Source organism: Saccoglossus kowalevskii, chromosome 8, assembly GCF_978046115.1.
Source record: "Saccoglossus kowalevskii chromosome 8, keSacKowa6.1, whole genome shotgun sequence".
In the NCBI taxonomy this organism is placed as follows: Eukaryota; Metazoa; Hemichordata; class Enteropneusta; family Harrimaniidae; genus Saccoglossus; species Saccoglossus kowalevskii.
In genome coordinates, this window is record NC_140648.1 from 40,732,590 (window position 1) to 40,754,741 (window position 22,152).

Sequence of the window (22,152 nt, forward strand, 5' to 3'; positions counted from 1 at the left end):
TAAACAAATATATGCCGACATCACATAATAGACTATGTCTTAAATATTTATGTAAACGTCCACCCTGTCCGAAACTCTTGGCCGAAACATCCGTCCGTCCACCACAAAGACGACACACACTGACTGGAAGGGGACAGGAAATTGTCACTATTGCGTGACACATCCCATTTAAAAACAAAGCTGGAACATGCCCATCTATTTACAACATTGTATTTGCAAATGAGTTCATAATATCTACAATAACAGGAAAGAAGTAGTCAGTATTTTTGCATTGGTTGTGTCGGCACTGCCACATTGTTTGCCTGTGTCAGTGTCACAAAAACATTACGAAGAATTCACGTTAGCTCTGGGTTTCAATATTCCTTGCAGCACTAAAATCCCGGAGCAACCAAACACAAATGTCTCCAAAAATCCTCTGCAAAAAAGATATACCGAACCAAATGATTCGCCTGCTGGTGACTTTTTTTTGCCTCTGACGTTACTGGCTAGTAATAATAAAAGAGAGCCACGCGATCAGAATCTGTCATCTATTTACGTGGCCACGTGTTGCTTGCAAAACATGTGCCCTTTCATTGAAATGCATAATACACCGTTCAGTGTTCAGCGACGGCGCCATAGCAGTACAGACTTGGGCTATTTTTTCGTTTTGTTTTTCAAACGCGTTGCAATCAGAATGATCCACTCATCATTAATCGCAAAATTATGACAAGAGCTTGGCCAATCAAAATCGTTAATTCACGCACCCTGGCGGTGCACAAAGTAGACGTTCAAAGTTCTATGGAATTTACTTTCCAACATAGCGAACGCATGTCGATACAACTCTGGCTGTCGAACTCTTTCAATAGTATTGCTTATCATAGAAATTCACAATATAGATTTACTGCTCGATCATATTAATTGACTATATAATTATCCAGTAAAACAACTTTATTGTTGTGAGTGAATGAAAGATTTTTTCCGGCTGCCATGATCGCTGGTGATCACAGCTACTTGAGGTAATCGGTAACACGAACACAATAAACGCATACTAAATATAACAAGTTATATGGCGATATTAATGGCGAATTAATAGGATCCAATTATTATTTGTTTTGGAACACCGCGAATTAATAGGATACAAACAATAATTCATCCCAGGAAATAAAATAGGTTTTTACGGTATCATCATGCAAGTAATGTGGTATGTCATATCTTCAATTATGATATTCACTTTATTGTAACTTACTTGTACTCCTATATCTTGGTATGAGATTCACTGTATTGCCACTTACCTGTATTCCAATACCTTGTTGTGAGAATCACTGTATTGTCACATACCTGTATTCATATACCTTGATGTGAGATTCACTGTATTGTCACTTATCTGTAATCCTATACCTTGTTGTGAGAATCACTGTATTGTCACTTACCTGTATTCCTATACCTTGATGTGAGATTCACTGTATTGTCACTTACCTGTATTCCTATATCTTGTTGTGAGATTCACTGTATTGTCACTTACCTGTACTCCTATACCTTGTTGTGAGATTCACTGTATTGTCACTTACCTGTACTCCTATACCTTGTTGTGAGATTCACTGTATTGTCACTTACCTGTACTCCTATATCTTGTTGTGAGATTCACTGTATTGTCACTTACCTGTACTCCTATACCTTGTTGTGAGATTCACTGTATTGTCACTTACCTGTACTTCTATACCTTGTTGTGAGATTCACTGTATTGTCACATACCTGTATTCCTATACCTTGATGTGAGATTCACTGTATTGTCACTTACCTGTATTCCAATACCTTGATGTGAGATTCACTGTATTGTCACTTATCTGTTTTCCAATACCTTGATGTGAGATTCACTGTATTGTCACTTACCTGTACTCCTATACCTTGATGTGAGAATCACTGTATTGTCACATACCTGTATTCCAATACCTTGATGTGAGATTCACTGTATTGTCACTTACCTGTACTCCTATACCTTGATGTGAGAATCACTGTATTGTCACGTACCTGTATTCCTATACCTTGATGTGAGAATCACTGTATTGCCACTTACCTGTATTCCAATACCTTGTTGTGAGAATCACTGTATTGTCACATACCTGTATTCATATACCTTGATGTGAGATTCACTGTATTCTCACATACCTGTATTCCTATACCTTGTTGTGAGATTCACTGTATTGTCACTTACATGTATTCCTATTTCTTGGTATGAGATTCACTGTATTGTCACATACCTGTATTCCTATACCTTGATGTGAGATTCACTGTATTGTCACTTACATGTATTCCTATATCTTGGTATGAGATTCACTGTATTGTCACATACCTGTATTCCTATACCTTGGTGTGAGATTCACTGTATTGCCACTTACCTGTATTCCTATACCTTGTTGTGAGATTCACTGTATTGTCACTTACATGTATTCCTATTTCTTGGTATGAGATTCACTGTATTGTCACATACCTGTATTCCTATACCTTGATGTGAGATTCACTGTATTGTCACTTACATGTATTCCTATATCTTGGTATGAGATTCACTGTATTGTCACATACCTGTATTCCTATACCTTGGTGTGAGATTCACTGTATTGCCACATACCTGTATTCCTATACCTTGTTGTGAGATTCACTGTATTGTCACTTACATGTATTCCTATTTCTTGGTATGAGATTCACTGTATTGTCACATACCTGTATTCCTATACCTTGATGTGAGATTCACTGTATTGCCACTTACCTGTATTCCTATACCTTGATGTGAGATTCACTGTATTGTCACTTACATGTATTCCTATATCTTGGTATGAGATTCACTGTATTGTCACATACCTGTATTCCTATACCTTGGTGTGAGATTCACTGTATTGCCACATACCTGTATTCCTATACCTTGTTGTGAGATTCACTGTATTGTCACATACCTGTATTCCTATACCTTGATGTGAGATTCACTGTATTGTCACTTACATGTATTCCTATATCTTGGTATGAGATTCACTGTATTGTCACATACCTGTATTCCTATACCTTGGTGTGAGATTCACTGTATTGCCACATACCTGTATTCCTATACCTTGTTGTGAGATTCACTGTATTGTCACTTACATGTATTCCTATTTCTTGGTATGAGATTCACTGTATTGTCACATACCTGTACTCCTTTACCTTGGTATGAGATTCACTGTATTGTCACATACCTGTACTCCTATACCTTGATGTGAGATTCACTGTATTGCCACTTACCTGTATTCCTATATCTTGTTGTGAGATTCACTGTATTGTCACTTACCTGTACTCCTATACCTTGTTGTGAGATTCACTGTATTGCCACATACCTGTATTCCTATACCTTGGTGTGAGATTCACTGTGTTGTCACTTACCTGTACTCCTTTACCTTGGTGTGAGATTCACTGTATTGTCACTTACCTGTACTCCTATACCTTGGTGTGAGATTCACTGTATTGCCACATACCTGTATTCCTATATCTTGTTGTGAGATTCACTGTATTGTCACTTACCTGTACTCCTATACCTTGTTGTGAGATTCACTGTATTGCCACATACCTGTATTCCTATACCTTGGTGTGAGATTCACTGTATTGCCACATACCTGTATTCCTATACCTTGTTGTGAGATTCACTGTATTGTCACTTACATGTATTCCTATTTCTTGGTATGAGATTCACTGTATTGTCATTTACCTGTATTCCTATACCTTGTTGTGAGATTCACTGTATTGTCACTTACCTGTACTCCTATACCTTGATGTGAGATTCACTGTATTGTCACTTACATGTATTCCTATACCTTGTTATGAGATTCACTGTATTGTCACTTACCTGTATTCCTATACCTTGTTGTGAGATTCACTGTATTGCCACTTACCTGTATTCCTATACCTTGTTGTGAGAATCACTGTATTGCCACATACCTGTATTCCTATACCTTGTTGTGAGATTCACTGTATTGTCACTTACCTGTATTCCTATACCTTGATGTGAGATTCTCTGTATTGTCACTTACATGTATTCCTATACCTTGATGTGAGATTCACTGTATTGTCACTTACCTGTATTCCAATACCTTGATGTGAGATTCACTGTATTGTCACTTATCTGTTTTCCAATACCTTGATGTGAGATTCACTGTATTGTCACTTACCTGTACTCCTATACCTTGATGTGAGAATCACTGTATTGTCACATACCTGTATTCCAATACCTTGATGTGAGATTCACTGTATTGTCACTTACCTGTACTCCTATACCTTGATGTGAGAATCACTGTATTGTCACGTACCTGTATTCCTATACCTTGATGTGAGAATCACTGTATTGTCACTTACCTGTATTCCTATACCTTGATGTGAGATTCACCGTATTGTCACTTATCTGTATTCCAATACCTTGATGTGAGATTCACTGTATTGTCACTTACTTGTATTCCAATACCTTGATGTGAGATTCACTGTATTGTCACTTACCTGTATTCCTATACCTTGATGTATATTCACTGTATTGTCACTTACCTGTATTCCTATACCTTGATGTATATTCACTGTATTGTCACTTACCTGTATTCTTATATGTCCAATGCAAACTTTACAGGAAATGTTTTCTTTTACAGGTATCCATGGGCGCAAGAAGCTTTTGATAAAGCAAAGAAAGAGAATAAACTGATTTTTCTCTCAGGTTGGTTCCCTCAACAATTGCATTCATATACATATATTAGACATGTTCCAACAGGTCACTTGTTTCAAGCAAACACTATTTGGAAGCTGTACTAGCACAACGTCTCAAATAACACATTGTTTAGTCCCTGTTCTGATGCAATTCGAAAACGAGGACTTATATTTTGACCTTCGTGCGTCTGTATGTTCGTGCGTACGTCCAGACATGTCGGAACGATTCTAGAGCCATGTCGGTTTGGTAAAATTGATATCATTACTGAGTCATCATTATTGGGCTCAATCTATATGCACTGTAAACGTTTTCTCACAAACCAGTCCCACTGTAATAGTAAAAATGGGTCACATACCCTGAAAAAAATCAAAGAGAGCTTGACATTTACAGGACTCTGTCATAAGTTCGCCCTGGGCCGTTAAACAGCAGTTTGGGTTCTAAAAAAATGAAATGGGACCAAAAAATCACTGATTTTTTTTTTTTAAATAGAGTTCGAAAATGAAAACTTATGTTTTGAACTTTGTGTGGCCATGTGTGCGTATCTTAGACATGCCTCAACCAATCACAATCAAACTTCACACATACATCATACATAATATTATACATATGCACATTAATTTGTTTCACGATCTGATTCAAAATGGCCGAATAGTGGCCATTTTTGTGCTAAAAAACATCAAAATCAAGCATTTATGGATGGATTTTTTAAACTGGGTACATACGTTGGACATTATGGGACCTTGATGCACATTATTTTATTTTTCAGATCCAATTTAAAATGGCCAACTGGCGGCTATTTTGTTTTAATGAATGCAGTTCTAGTGCCATATTTCTGCCATGCTTTGACTTTTTCAAAATGGCCGACTAGTGACCAATTTGTTTTAATTAATGCTGTTCCAGAGCAATATTTCTCAATATGGACAAGTACTTGGTTGACGATCAGATACCAGATGTCAATCATTTTAATGTTAAAAAATCATCTTAATCAAGCATCATCTTCTGGATCCATACTTCTTACATGTATATGTTCCAACTATATTACTATAAACAAAAATATATCTTAAATTTGATAACTAATGGGGACTGTGCCATGCATGGCTTGGTAATACTATTTTCAGTTGGCTATTCTACATGTCATTGGTGTCATGTGATGGAAAGAGAGTCCTTCCAGAATCCAGACATTGGAAGTCTTATGAACCAAAAGTTTGTTTGCATTAAAGTGGATCGAGAAGAAAGACCAGATGTTGATAAAGTTTATATGGCTTTTATTCAGGTTTGACAAAATTAACATATTTTTTTTTCCCAACAGAAAAAGTACTTGCACAGTACTTGCACTATCATTTATTTTTTTATGTTTTGAACACACTATTTCACTTCAAAGGCAAATCATGAATTCTTTTTTATTAACTCTGCTATCAATGAAGATCCAAGTGCTTGACAAGTGCCAACTAACACATTTAAGTTTTTGGTTTCTGTTGCCCTGAAATGGACATTTGTAAAAAAAAAAAAAAAAAAAAAAAAAAAAAATACGTAATGAATCATATTTAAGTAAAATTGAAAAAAGGTTGCCAACTGTGTTTTGTGAATTGATCTGGGGTCAAAGTGCAGGGCGTCTTCAGATGACTTGTATGTTCAGCATAACAAAACATTTTAAATACTTTGGGCTTGCACCATAAATAATCTTAAAAATATAAACTTAAAAATATAAACACATAATTCAATTTGAAGCCAATGAAGACGTTTTTGAATTGATGGATGTGGTCATTTTCTTCAGAAAGAGTGACAAGATGAGCAGCTTTGTTTGTACAGATTGAAATATATTCAATTGATGCTGTAGTACTGTATAAGCTCTTATAAGTCATTTTGTTTTTTTTGAAAATGTGGTATTTTGACAAAGTCTGAAAAGTCTTGTGTGTGTGTGTCCAAGTGTCTTTTCCAGTATCTCAACCACTCCTGATCTGATCAGATTCAAACTTTACAAATCTACATGTTCATTAGTTACATGATTTGATTCAAGATGACTGAATGGTGGTCATATTTTATTTGGATGGATTTTGTTCTAACTTGGTACATACATTGGACATTCTCTAACCAACATTTGCACCATTTCATATCAGCTATGTTTACTATTTCATGAGGGGAAAATTGTCATGTTTATTTTTCCTTCCCTCTACACAGGCAACTCAAGGTAGTGGTGGTTGGCCAATGAGCGTGTGGCTAACACCAGATTTGAAACCAGTAGTTGGTGGAACATACTTCCCACCAGCTGATAAATATGGTAGACCAGGATTCCCTACAATACTGTGTCGCATTGCAAACATGGTAAGATGATCCTTTTCACCGTAAGTTTTGTCAACGGATTGCGCAATAACTGCTTGTTTTTGTCTCTTCAATCTTGGGTTGGTGTTGATTTTTTAAATTGACACTGCAATCAGATAAAATATGCAAATAAAAATATGTTGAGAGAAAATAATGGTAAAATGATTGAAAGCTTTATACATGTCTGTTCTTCATGCAGCTAAAATTAGCAATCTTGCACTAAACAAATGTATTTTGCTAATTTAAAAAGTTTGACGAAGTCCGCAAAAAACAGGAACTACTAATTTGGGCTCCATCCGTGTGTCAGTCCAGAGCCATTTCTCATACACCCTTTAACCGATCTTGTTCAAACTTGGCATATAGACAATGTATGATGACCTACATATGCATGCCAATTTTCGTTATGATTTGATTAAATATGGCTGACTGACAGCCATTTTGTCCCTCAAATTTGCTGATATTTAAACGTGTCCAGAACTGTTTCTCAGAGCTGAACAGGGTGATTTCACCCAAACTTTGTATGGTGATCATGCATATTGGGTTATAGGTGCATGTCACTGTTTTTTCGTGATTCGATCCAAGACGGCTGAACGGTCTCCATTTTGTTTTTTCCATTTTCGTGCTGGTTCCTCCATAAGATATGGCCTGATTCAGTTCAAAGTTTGTACATACATGTAGGTACTATACTTAACTGCAACCCTTTTGCAGAGTGCATTAATCAACATTCGGCGAGTCGCACAATCGCGCCACAGAGTTAGTTTTTAGACCCCTTTACATACTTCAATATTCCCCACTATTTTTTTTACTTCCTAAGTGGAAAGAGAAAGAAGAGCAGATGTTATCACAAGGTACAATGATAATAGATGCATTAATGCAGAATACAACAGTAAAGAAAACTACAGAACAAAACATACCTGGGTTAGAGTGCGTCCACAGGTGTTATAACCAGATGGAAAATGGATATGATGAACAGTGGGGTGGATTTGGTCAAGCCCCCAAGTTTCCACAGCCAGGTGTGTTAATTGGTTTTTAATTGACTCCTGTGTGCGAAGCACAAAAAGGGAGTCTTTCCAGTTAGTGAGTCTGTTTGTGTGTGTGTCTGTTCCACTGATATCTCAAGAACCATACATTGATTTTTGATGAAACTTAGTGCATAGATGCTCTGAGCCATTGTGCAGATTTAAATAGGTTTTGGTTAAAATCCATGCATATTAATTACCTAATTTGCATGATAATTAGCTGATTTTTATCTGTTCCATGACTGTTCCACTGATATCTGAAAAACCATTCATTGGATTTTGATGAAACTTGGCACATATATGCTCCAAACTAATTCACAGATTTGATTTGGGGTAAAAATATGTGCAATATTAATTACCTAATTTGCATAATGATTAATCAATTTTCGGCTTTTCCACTGATATCTCAAGTACTAATCATCATATTTCAATAAAACTTGGTACATAGATGTCATAGCACACTGCACAAACCTGATAGTTTTTAGGGTAATATCAGTACATATTAATTACCTAATTTGCATAATTAATTAATTTTCAGCTTTTGATATTTCAAGTAGTAATCATCACCATTATAACTACGCCGACGATATACTACTCGGTACTTACCCCGTAAATTTGGGGTACGTTTATCTCTTAATCCCCACCATAGGTGTGAAAAAGTTGTGTTGGGTTGGGCACTGAACAAATAACCACTGATAGCATAGTTCGGGACTTTATCAAATTACGTAACTTTTGTCCACCCAAGTGTCTGTCTTCTGCTCTAAGTATCCAATGAAATATATTTCGAGATTGTTTCATTACTTTTGCAAGCAATTCAAATATTACAAGGTTTAATCATGAACGAAATACTTGCCAATCTTTTGATTTGACACAAAAAACAGAAACAGGGAGATATTCTTGTTCTTGCTTACGCATAGTAACGTGTCACGGCATCGGGATATCAGTGAGTGGTTAGAACATAAATAACGCATGATGATGGTTCAGACGGTTTCACAATACAACGCAGTCGTCGTCACCGATATAGACACCGTAGCTATGCACGTGCACTTGTCGACGGAACAACGAATCCAGATATACATATACATGATTCATCTGCAAACCCGGACTCATTCCGTAAGCTACGAGAATACCCACATAAGTCTAATGAGCAGAGCGCTGATAGTCGTGCGAACATACGCCAAGTTGACCGTAAAGTTTTGATTGGTACTCGTAAATCCGCCGACCAGATGACTGTAGTTCATAAATGAATGAGTGTTTTCGTGTCCAGACTGGGTCCAGATACTACAGCTGAAATGCTAGATAAATATATATCAACCAACATGAACGTCAGCGATATTAAATGTGTTCGTCTTGATACTAAGTTTAGTACATATTCATCATTTTGTTTTACAACTACAGTGCCTAATTTTCAGAAAATCATGGATGCGAGTGCCTGGCCGGAAGGAGTGTTGGTGCGCAAGTACTTTCCTCGTCGTAACTAATGCAGAACCTTAACATCGTAACGTATAACTGTAGGTCTATAAAGTCTAGTAGACCAATTGTCAATAAACTATGTGATGAATGTGATATTTGTCTAATTCAGGAACACTGGCTAACAAATGACGACCTAGGGTACTTATCTACGATTCACAGTGATTTTTATGCATTTGGTGTTTCGGCCATTAATACAAGCAGTGATATACTTTCTGGTCGGCCTTATGGAGGGACAGCTATATTATGGAATAAAACACTTGGAAGTGCGCTTAAAATTAGAACATTTAATGACCCCAGATTACTTGGTGCGGAAATCACTCTGGAGGACAACAATAGGCTTTTCATTTTGTGTGTTTATCTTCCAACGAATAATGTTGAAAACAGAGACGACTTTGTGGACTATCTAGCAAAAATTAACGCCATCATTCAGGAAAGTGGTACGCCTAATATTCTTGTTATTGGTGATTGGAATACTGATCCTCGTTCGCAGTCCTATTTCGGTAACGAGTTACGTGATTTCTGCAATGCTGCCGAATTACGAATCGCGGACATTGAAATGCTAGACAATTCAGGTGACAACTTTACATATGTGAGTGAAGCACATCACACGACCTCATGGATAGATCACTGCATTGCTTCTAATACTGCATATTGTGCAATAATTGGTATTAACATTATGTATGACTATGTTGCATCAGATCATATGCCTATGACCATTGCCTTCCAGTGTAGTAGCATGAAATCATGCGACTTAATAATTGGGAATTGTAAGGAGCGATCAATACGTCTTGACTGGTCCAACATCACGACGGAACAAATGAACCAATACGCTCACAACACGGATATTGGCCTGCATAATATTGTTTTACCAGTGGACGCCCTGGGTTGTACGCATGTTAACTGTCAGAATACTGACCATAAAAGAAATATTCATGATTATTACGAGAATATTGTCAACTCTCTTAAAAAAGCGACGGACTTAACATTCGTACGCAAGGCGGCTTTTGCGTCTTTTAAACCAGTCCCCGGATGGAATGACATTGTTAAGGATGCGCATAGCTTTGCACGTGAGTGCTTTTGGTTGTGGCGTCTTGCTGGCAAACCAAGAGAGGGCGCGGTTCATGACACGATGAGGTCAGCGAGGGTCAAATTCAAACTTACATTGCGCAACTGCAAATCTGCACATTCTCGTATGACTGCAGACAAATTAGCCACTCACCTTTTAAATAAAGATGAACGCTCGTTCTGGAAAGAAGTCACGAAATCATACGCCACTTTCATTCCTTCCGTTGTTGGGAATGCATCTGGTGAGACGGACATTACAAAAATGTGGGCGAAATATTTTGAATCATCTCTGAACTCCATCACGAATGACACATATAAGTCCAAGGTGCTAAATAATATTACTGAAATTCACGAAAATGCTCATTCTGTGTCCTCTGTGGAAATTCATGGGATTATTAAAAACCTGCCGCTAGAGAAATCTAGTGGTATGGATGGTTTATGTGCAGAACACTTGAAATATGCGGCTCCCAGTGTTAGTACGCATTTGTCAATGTGTATGTTGTCATTCTGTGTGCACGGCACACTCCCTCGCTCTATGATGGAAGTTGTTATAGTGCCACTCTTGAAAAATAAAACTGGAGATATTACCAGCACAGACAATTATCGTCCTATTGCAATAACATCTGTTTTGTCAAAAGTTTTTGAACATATATTACTCAAGAGGTGTGATAAGTTTTTTGAAACTACAGACAACCAGTTTGGTTTTAAAAAGAAACATTCCACAGATCTCTGTATTCTGCTCTTAAAAGAAACCATTCGCCAGTATAATAGCCTTGGTAGCAGTGTATTTGTGTGTTTTCTTGACGCATCCAAGGCGTTCGACAGAGTTAACCATTGGACGTTATTTAACAAGTGTATTGAACGTAATGTTCCAGCGTATATCATTCGTGTTCTTGTAAATTGGTATTGCAACCAGTTGTACTGTGTTAGATGGGGAAGTACTATCTCACAATTTTTTAATGTTTCCAATGGAGTTTGACAGGGAGGAGTAATGTCCCCAGCACTGTTTAGTATTTATATGGATAATCTCAGTGTATCACTCAATAGCATGCCTTGTGGCTGTCTTATTGGCGATAAAATTATAAACAATTTGAGCTACGCAGATGATATGTGTGTAATTGCGCCCTCTATTAAAGGTTTGCGCAAAATGTTACATATTTGTGAGTTATACGCTGAAGAGCATGACATTACCTACAACTCAACCAAGTCTAAATCTATGCATTTCTATGGTCGTAATTGCATGGACATTTGCCCTCCACTGTATTTATATAATAATAATGTTGACTTTGTTGACCAGTTTAATTATCTAGGACATAAAATAGCTCGTGACCTGAAAGACGATGCGGACATTGATTGTCAGAAACGTTTATTCTGTGTGAGGGCAAACATTATGCTACGTAAATTTAAGAACTGCAGCAACGAAGTCAAACTTTTGCTATTTAAAACATTCTGTTCTAGTTTGTATTGCTGCCAATTATGGTGTATGTATAGAAAATCTACCGTTAATGCCCTTCGGGTCAGTTATAATAATGCTTTCCGTAAACTGTTGGGGTACGCCCGTGACTGTAGCGCAAGCACTATGTTCGTTGAAAACCGCACAAACACATTTACCAGTTTATATAGAAAGCTAATTTATGCTTTTATGGATCGATTACGAACATCAAACAATACACTTGTGTGTGCCTTGCTCACTAGTGATGTGAGATGGAAGTCTACTTTAGTGCAGCATTGGACAAAGGTAGTCTACTGAGTTTAGTATAGTTTTCAAATCTGTATGGTTTGTCATTTTATTTTATTACATATTTGTTTGTATCTTTTTCTTTATATATGGACTATGTCTGAAATAAAACCATAATAATAATATAATAATAATTACTATTATACTACTATGCATTACTATGCTGTTTTTATTTCAATGAAATGTTTAGTATCCGATATTGCTACTAATCCGAAATGTTTAGTATCCGATATATTGCTACTAATCCGATTTTAACCCTTAATGCATTAACGCATTATTATTATTATTACTTTTCAACAATGGTTTCTTCTACCTTTATTATTGCTGTGAGTGGGATATATTACTATTCATGTTTTTTATTTCGATTATTATTATTATTTTTTTTAATCATTACTTTAGTCTTAATGTTTTGTATTATTCTAGTTTTGTTAAGTGTAAATGTAACCATTTTAATTCCTCCTGGGGAATTTTATGTGTTTAATAAAGTATAAGTATAAGTAGTGGTCTGAGATTGTACATAACGGGTATCGCACAAACCTCCTAAAATTTGTCACGCACTTCTGTAACACGCTTTTAGTCAGGGTTATTTTTCTGTTTGAAAGTTTAATGTACACACAAAATACGAGTCGTAAAATACATGTATAAATTAAGGAAATGCTCGAATGAGGCATAACATCATATGAGCTGATCTGGACATGGTTGTAGAGCGTTATACCACACAGGAAGCTGTAATGGCAGCTTCAGACATTGCTATGCATCACCATACTGCTACCGCACCCTCTTTTTGGCGGTGACAATCTTGTCACAATCAAGAGCACTGATGGCCTGCGGCATTGTGTTGTTTTGCAGTGTATAGAGAACTGCGGTCTAATATTATATCACTAATAAATTTAAATAAATTAGTTGTCCAAATTATTTGTTTTTGCTTCTTTTTCTTTTATTTATTTATTTATTAACACACAACATCCCCCGGAGGGGATGAAAAAGGTTACAAATCAAATATTAGTAAAAAAAAAAATAACTACATAAAAAGTAAGGGAACAAAAAGACATTTAAAAAAGATAAATTTGTATACAAGGAATGTGTTACTGGCTTAGTTTATGTAGGTGCTGCTGTCTTGTATTAAAACAGTTTTTTAAATACTGCGCTAAAGGAATTGACATTTTCTCCTTACTTAGTAATGATATGAATTTATTTTCATTACTAAATTTGTCAAAATTTGGTATACATTTATTAGTTACAATGTAAAGTTTTAATCTTATTTCGTTGTAATGAGGACAATTTATGACAAAATGTTGTTCATCTTCAACATGGTCATTGTTGCACATATTGCAGACTCTGTCTTTAAAATCCAATCCTACATGCCGGTCTGTTTCAAATTTCAGACAGTGGTTGCCAAGTCTAAATTTTGTTAAGGATTTGCGAAGTTCATGGTAACATGGTAGAATTGTATCTATAACCATAGAATCGAGCCAGTCTATGCTAAAACCATCAAAACAGTATTACACCATACCATGTCATTCCCGTAACTTCAGGCAACCCAAGTCTTTAGCATGAAGGTTTCACCACAATGGTATATGCGATCCCGTCCACGGATTGACAGAATTTTGTAAAGCAAATGATGACCAAAATTACAGCGATTTTTACCAATCCTGGATCGTTTTTACCATTTTTGACTCCCATGTGCGAAGCACAAAATGGGAGTCTTTGCAGTTAGTGTGTCTGTATGTGTGTGTGGGTGTGTGTGTGTGTATGTGTGTGTGTGTGTGTGTGTATGTGTGTCCGACTGTTCCACTGATATCTAAACAACCACTCATTGGATTTTGATGAAACTTGGTACATAGATGCTCTGAACTAATGCTAGGTTTTGATTAGGTTTTGGTAAAAATCCATGCTCGTTAATTACCTAATTTGCATGATAATTAGCTAATTTTTAGCTGTTCTATGACTGTTCCACTGATATCTAAAGAACCACTCATTGGATTTTGATGAAACTTGGTACATAGATGCTCTGAACATATGCGCAGATTTGATTGTTTTTTGGTAAAAATCTGTGCATATTAATTACCTAATTTGCATGATAATTAGCTATTTTTTAGTGGTTCCATGACTGTTCCACTGATATCTAAACAACCACTCATTGGATTTTGATGAAACTTGGTACATAGATGCTCTGAACTAATGCTAGGTTTTGATTAGTTTTTGGTAATAATCCGTTGATACTAATTACCTAATTTGCATAATGATTAGTCAATTTTCGGTTTTCCCACTGATATCTCAAGTACTAATCATCACATTTCAATGAAACTTGGTACAAGGATGTCATATGACACTGCACAGACCTGATAGTTTTTATGGTAATATCAGTACATATAATTACCTAATTTGCATAATTAATTAATTTTCAGCTTTTGATATAAGTAGTGAGCATTACATTTCAATGAAACTTGGTACTTGCATACTCAAGGACTATGCAGAGATTGATTGTTTCGGATAAATATTTGTGCATATTAATCACCTAATTTGCATAATTCATTAATTTTCAGCTTTTCCACGGGTATCTCAAGTACTAATCATCACATTTCAATGAAACTTGGTACATAGATCATTTAGGACTATGCAGAGACCTGATTAGTTTCAGGGTAAATAATTGTGCATATTAATTACCTAATTTGTATAATTAATTTTCAGCTTTTCTACTGATATCTAAAGTACTAATCATTACATTTCAATGAATCTAGAATTATGCAAAGACCCAATTAGTTTTTGGTAAATATTTGTGCATATTAATCACCTAATTTGCATAATTAACCAATTTCCAACTTTCACACTGATATCTCAGGTACTAATCATCACATATTAATGAATGTTTATACATGGATGCTGTAGGACAATAGACAGACCTGCATAATTGTGGGTTAAAATCTGTACATATTAATTACCCAATTTGCATAATTAACCAATTTTAAGCTTTCACACTGATGTCTAAAGTACTAATTTCCATTTTAATGAAACTTAGTACAAAGATGCTCTAGGACAATGTACAAACCTAATTAGTTTGGGGTAAAACGCTGTTCATATTATTTCCCTAATTAGCATAATAATTCATAATTTTTTGGTTCTAATCACATTTCAATTAAACTTGGTACATAGAGTTTTTGTTACATTGCGCAGACCTCATTAGTTTTACAATCAAATCTGTTCATGTTAATTTTCTGATTTGCATAATTAGTTTTCAGCTAAGTAATTTCAAATTATATTTAATGTGTCTCCAATACTCTCAGCACATGGGAGTTCTTTCTAAGCTTTCTTTGATTATCTTTGTAGACAGCGGCATTTCTGGGCTATTGGGTTGAAAACAGCAGGGAGGCACCTTGCATCCTCTATGAAGGCACGGCATTCCCCCTTTTTTTTTTCTGTGAATTATTAGAGAATTTAGTGATATTAGTACTAACATTTATCAAGCACAAGTGAAAGTTCGGGCTGTACCTTTTAAAAGGTACGATCCTATACTTGTTTAGAACGTTGCCACAGTTGTAGCATCCATTCTATTTGTCAGCTATCCCGTTCATAGATAATATGATTCGTTTTCGTAAATTATGTGAGTTGTTTAATTATTATGTAAGGATCTTTTGAAGAGAATGAGATTAACATCGTGAGAAATTATAATTATTTAGGTATTGTTCCCAGCCCTAATGGAAAATTTAAAGTTGCTATGAAACATATGAAAGCATTATTCTCTTTGAAAGCCAAATTAGGTCATAATGAAAATCTCAGTTCTTCACTATTGTTGTCATTGTTTGATGAACTAATATATGGATGTGAAGTCTGGGCTGAAGAAAGTTCATTCAACTCTACTATAGAAGATGTACACCTCAGCTTCTGTCGTTGCATCCTAGGCATTTCAAAAAACACTCCGAAATTGGGAAATTATAGTGAGTTTGGTAGATATCCTATCGACTCGTTTATTAAAAAGCAGTTATTTCTAAGAAACGACACATGAGACAGGATTGCCGTTTGAAGTGGGAGAAGTGAATGTCACACTAGGCGTCGTCACGTGTCACTTCATAGTGATCCTCAAAACCACTGAGTGTCATTATGAGGTGGCAACGCATATTACCCGAGTAACACCTGCCGACACAGTGGCTCTGCATCAGGCGTCGTAGCGGCCGACCCCATGACAGGAGACCGAGATATATTTGACTCGTGTCATGGTAAGGGCAACGTCATACCTGACCTGAGCAGCATGCTCTGTGCAGCATTTCCCCCAAATTAAAGAGGAGGTGGTAGAATTGAACAATTCGCATGATGTGGTAAGGCAAGCATCACTTGTTCTTGAATATGGAGAGCCTTCATGGGATACGAGCACATGGTTACAGAGCAGGAATTACAATGTAGTAAAATTATGAATAAAAATTGCAAGTGAATAACAATTGAAACAAAAGATCTATAATGTCGATCGAAGACGATTGGTAAATGTAAAAATGACTAGTGTGGATTGCAAGTGAAATACAAGCAGAGCCAGTAAAAGAAATAAATGTCTCAATAACATTGTTCGAAAAACATTGTGAGTTGGTAGGCTTATTTCTGAAACCGATGTGTCTTCCCCACTCTTGCCAAAATGGTTTTACATAATTTCATTGATAAAACAAGTGGAGAAGCGATTCAATGTTAACATCACAAAGTGAACAGCGATTTTGGGTGGAGTCATTTTGTATAGTGTTTCATTTGTGAATTCAAGATTATGACTGAGTTTCCAATGGAAAGTTTTGTATCGATAGTTAATCCAAATGTTCTACTGTATGCATTATCCCAGATAACCATTTCACTGAGTAAGTTAGTGAAATATGTATCACTTCTGGGAGAGATAAAATACTTAGTTGAGATACTTTTAGTAACATTTTTGCTTGTACAACTATTTAGATGAACTGATTTGTTGATAAATTGGACATACATATGTTCATCCTCTGATTGCTTGAAAGTAGTCATTTCAGCTGAGTTCCACACAGATTTTGGCACATCACTGACTATGTCATACCATTTAAGAAAACATTTGTCATGGATTTCCTTTTGTTTTGCAGCTTCCCATTGCAAGATTTTACCTCTGTCATCAAATAATTGACCCACATACACTGTACATCAATCCTGCATTTGCCAAGTCATTATAATAAAAGCTTTTTCGACCAATCAAAAGTTTACAATGGTTCCAAATACAATCATTTAAGACAATATCTAGTTCATAAGACTAATATTTCAGTGAAATCCAAGTATGAAGCATGCCCCTGTAAAATGGTGATAATTTAATTGTTAGGATTATAGGGTTAAATTTACACTTGAGTAAAAGATTAATGTCCCCTAGAGGGCGTAATTTGCGATAAAGAAAAAGATTCCAAGTCTGTGAAACTGTGTTGTCGCAGTACCTCCTTAACCAGTTAAGGCGCTGAGCTTTATATATAGAAAATAAGTCTGTCATTGACAGGCCCCCATCTTTGACCTCACCTACAGCTGTTTTCCCAGCAATTTTGTCTGGCCCATTCCAAAGGAATTTGAAAATGAGTTTGTTAATTTCTTTGAGGAATTGTTTAGGGGCATCAATTTGGTTAAGTATATACGTCAAACGGGAGATTGCAAGGGATTTAATAACCTGAATTTTCCCTGAAAGTGTTAGTTGCCTCATTTTCCAAAAGTTTAGACTGTTTTTTAAACTTTGAAGTGGCCCTGCTATAGTCTGATCAAATGCAAGTTTTGTGTTGTACGAAATACATATTCCCACAATTATGACTGTTTTAGTCCATGAAATCCTAAGCGGTTTATTAAATCTATCTTTCCATTGCCCCAGCCACATGCCTTCACACTTGTCCAGCTTGACAGACAATCCTGAAATTAGCTGAAATTTATCTAACAAAGTGAACAGACTATTCAAGGAATCAATATCATTAACAAAGCAAGTCAGGTCATCTGCAAAAGTGGCATTTTTGATTTCAGTATTGTCAACTGAAATTCCTTTAATATCATTAGATGATCTGAGTTTGATTAAATAAATTTTGAGACCTAGGATAAAGAGTAGTGGAGAGATTGGATCGCCCTGGCATACGAAGTAAAGGGAATTAGCCAGTAGTTGTCCCATGATTAATCACACAGCTAGAGATATTGGTAAAGAGCAATTTTACCCATTTGATGAACCCCTCCCCAAAGTTGAATGTGCTCAGCACTTGGATCAAATAATTCCATTCTAATTTATCAAAGGCTTTTTCAAAGTCAATACAGACCAAAATGCCGTGTAAGTTTTCTTCAAATGTATATCTGTTTTTCACGAAGGCTGTTTGAAATTCATGAATGATGTCGGGGAGTGCTTTTTCTAGGCGTTTAGCTAAACATTTGGATCCTATTTTATAATCACAGTTCAGTAGAGCTGTAGGACGCCAGTTTTTGATAAATCTAGAGTCCTTCCCCTTTTTTTGGATTATAGTAACAACTCCCTGTCTTTGGGAGGGTGAAAATTCACCTTAAATAAAAGCTGTATAAGTTTCTTGTACTTACCAATAAACTCTCTAAAGATAATGTTCTTTACGAAGCAGTTTGGTCGGATATTTTATCCTTGCCTGCTGATATTAAGCCTTTCTATTATTGTTGTAGGAACTGATTATGTATTGTATTGTTCAGGGCCACAAACTACATGTAGATCTGTACATGAAGTACATGAGAAGTAAAGTTGTTGACACGAGTAATGTACACCAAGGATCATTGCAGTTTCTCAGTTCCTCATCTGGTGCTAGTACTTGTATGACAAATGGTATCTTTGCCCTCTTACTGTTTAAAATATTAGAAGATTTTTGCTGGAACAGTTCTGTGATTGACAGTGTTCTTGTATTAGGAATACAGTTGTACAAGGAAGTTTATCCAAACGAACACAACACTGACTTTTCAACATATTTGCAGATCTGATTTGCATACTTGCATGTCATTTTACCTGTTGTACTTGTTTGTTGCTCTCTGGTGTTCTTGCTGAGACCAGGATGGAGAGTGCTATAAACTTGAAAATGCCATAGAAATCATGTTTGCCAATTTACATCCATGCCAAAAACTGGACTAATTATATGCTGCAACCTTCAAATGACAACAAGTGAAGGCAGTGTCATTCATGACCTGTTTGATTGGATAAATTTTTACGACTTGGAGGCCATTTTTTCCCTCAAAAATCTGTTACCAGCTTTTTCTCAGATATGTGTCATCCAGTTTTGTTCAAAGTTGGTACAGGGACAGGTAATAATTGTTTACAAGTGCACATCGCATTATATGTTTAACAAGTTATAAATTGTCTCAGAAAAGCCAAATGAATAAATTTTTACCCCACCCCCTAAAATTGTAACACATCATGTTTGTGCATGTGTCCATCTGTTCCACTGATATCTCAAGAAGCATTTGTTGGTTTTTGATATAACTTGATGCATAGATCTCCAGTGCAGATTTGATTAGGGTTTGGTTTAAATTTATTATAATATTTAGCTGTTTTTTTTTTATTTTGATTAAACTTGGTGCATAGATGCTCTGGGAAAATTTGCTGACCTGATTTGTTTTGGGTAAAACCATACATAATAATTACCTAATTTGCATAATTAGTACAGGCTTTTCCTCTGATATTTCAAGTAGTAATCATCACATTTCAATAAAACTTGCTACATGAATGCTCTAGGACCATACACAGACCTGTTTAGTTTGGGTTTAAATCTGTGCATATTAATTACCTAACTTTTCAGCTTTTTCATCGTATCTCTAGTTCTCATCACATTTCAATGAAACTTGGTACATAGATGGTCTCTGACATTGCGCAGACCTTATTAGCTTTACATTAAAATCTGTGCATACTAATGACCTGATTTGTATAGTAATCAATATCTCAAGTACTTATCTTATTTCGATGAATCTTGGTACATAAATTCTCTAAGACAATGCCATGACCTAATTAGTTTTTTGTTTATATACATCTATAATATTAACTTGGATAATAATTATTTTTATTAATCATCACATTATAATGAAGGTACATATGTGCCCTGGAACAATACACAATGCATAATAATTGCCTAATTCGCATAATAATAACCCCAATCTTATTTTGATGAATCTTGGTACACAAATCCTCTAAGACAATGCAATGCAATGACCTAATTAGTTTTTTGTTTATATACATCTATAATATTAACTTGGATAATAATTATTTTTATCAATCATCTAATTATAATGAAGGTACATATGTGCCCTGGAACAATACACAATGCATAATGTATAATAAGTCCATAATTAGCATAATAATAACCCCAACCACATTGAGCGGAGCTAATCATATTACTGATTGTCCGTCGTCATCCACCAAATTTTTTGACTTATTTGAAAATATAATTTTTTACCAAAAACAACAAAAATATTCATCAAATTTAGAGAATTGAAAAGAGAGAGAGGTTGACAACATGTATAAAAAGTTAACATGTTTCATAAACATTTTCAATAATAAAAGAATAGTCCTAGTGTAGAATAGCCGCCAAGAATGCTCTCAAAAATGAATGAGACAGTTTACGAATGGGTTAAAACTTAGGAGAGATGCTACGAAAGATACAGTTATATTAAAGGTCAAAATTACCTAATTTGCATAATCATGAGATTTTAATGAAACTTCGTATATAAATGCTCTGGAGTAATTCACAGACAGGATTATTTTAATGTTATGTAAAAACCTTGAATATTGATTACCTAATTTTTATTAGCCGATTTCTGGTATTTCAAAAAATTTAACTGAAATACGTACATCAGACTACAAATCAATCGAATGTTATAAACTATCATATAATGTGAATCACATTGTTTTTATGTTGTGCATTTCAAATAGCAGACCTATATTAGTTACCAAACTTCTTGTTTGAAATGCTTATCCAAAATTTTGGATTGATTTTAAATATGCCTCCAAGGCTTTCAGAACACAAGGGTTTTTACAAGCTTTCTTTAATTAATATGTTATATTAACTCAAATTAAAACTAGCTTTAAAATACAGACTTTGTCTGTATATCATTGCTTTCCCACTGCTTTCCCACTGAGCACATGGAATCTGCATGTATGATGCAATTTAAAATTAAGGTGTGAAAAATGTTTGAAGAAGATAGTAACAAAAGTATTCTAGCAAAGAATTGATCACCATGAATACAAATCTTTATAAGAAAACCTTCTTTCTATTCTTTCCAGTCAATTTCAATTATCTTTTTCGAATGTATGCACTTGAAATGAAGACAGACAGAGGAAAGCGAGCTCTGGATATGTCTCTGCATACACTGAGACTCATGGCAAATGGTGGAATGTATGATCACATCGCACAGGTACATGACATGTTTTCTTTCCTATAAACAGTATTTGATACTGGCTAAGTTTATTTTTCGTTACTGAATGAATGGAACGATGCTTTCACTTGGGGACAAAGGTGCCTTTGTAACGTTAGTAAGAATATAAGACAATGATTCCACCGGAGGACAAAAGTGGAAGTATAGGGTGATTGTCTCACTGGACGACAAAGGTGCCACTCTAATGTTAGTGAAAGTATAGTGTGATGGTATTACTGGGGGACAAAGGTGCCATTCTAATGTTAGTGAAAGTATAGTGTGATGGTCTCACTGAGGGACAAAGGTGCCACTCTAATGTTAGTGAAAGTATAGTGTAATGGTCTCACTGGGGGGACAAAGGTGCCACTCTAATGTTAGTGAAAGTATAGGGTGATGGTCTCACTGAGGGACAAAGGTGCCACTCTAATGTTAGTGAAAGTATAGGGTGATGGTCTCTCTTGGGGACAAATGTGCCACTCTAA

At 35.6% G+C, this 22,152-nt stretch overlaps 1 protein-coding gene across 1 annotated transcript in view; it reads left to right on the plus strand.

The window, feature by feature from the left end:
- LOC102808402 (spermatogenesis-associated protein 20-like) overlaps positions 1-22,152 on the plus strand; it is a 205,716-nt gene that overhangs the window by 17,607 nt on the left and 165,957 nt on the right. Inside the window, exons 4-8 of the mRNA XM_085502612.1 lie at positions 4,635-4,699; positions 5,809-5,963; positions 6,869-7,012; positions 7,824-8,022; positions 21,540-21,670. Coding sequence (XP_085358738.1) covers positions 4,635-4,699; positions 5,809-5,963; positions 6,869-7,012; positions 7,824-8,022; positions 21,540-21,670 — 694 coding nt within the window. The remainder of the gene's footprint in view (positions 1-4,634; positions 4,700-5,808; positions 5,964-6,868; positions 7,013-7,823; positions 8,023-21,539; positions 21,671-22,152) is intronic.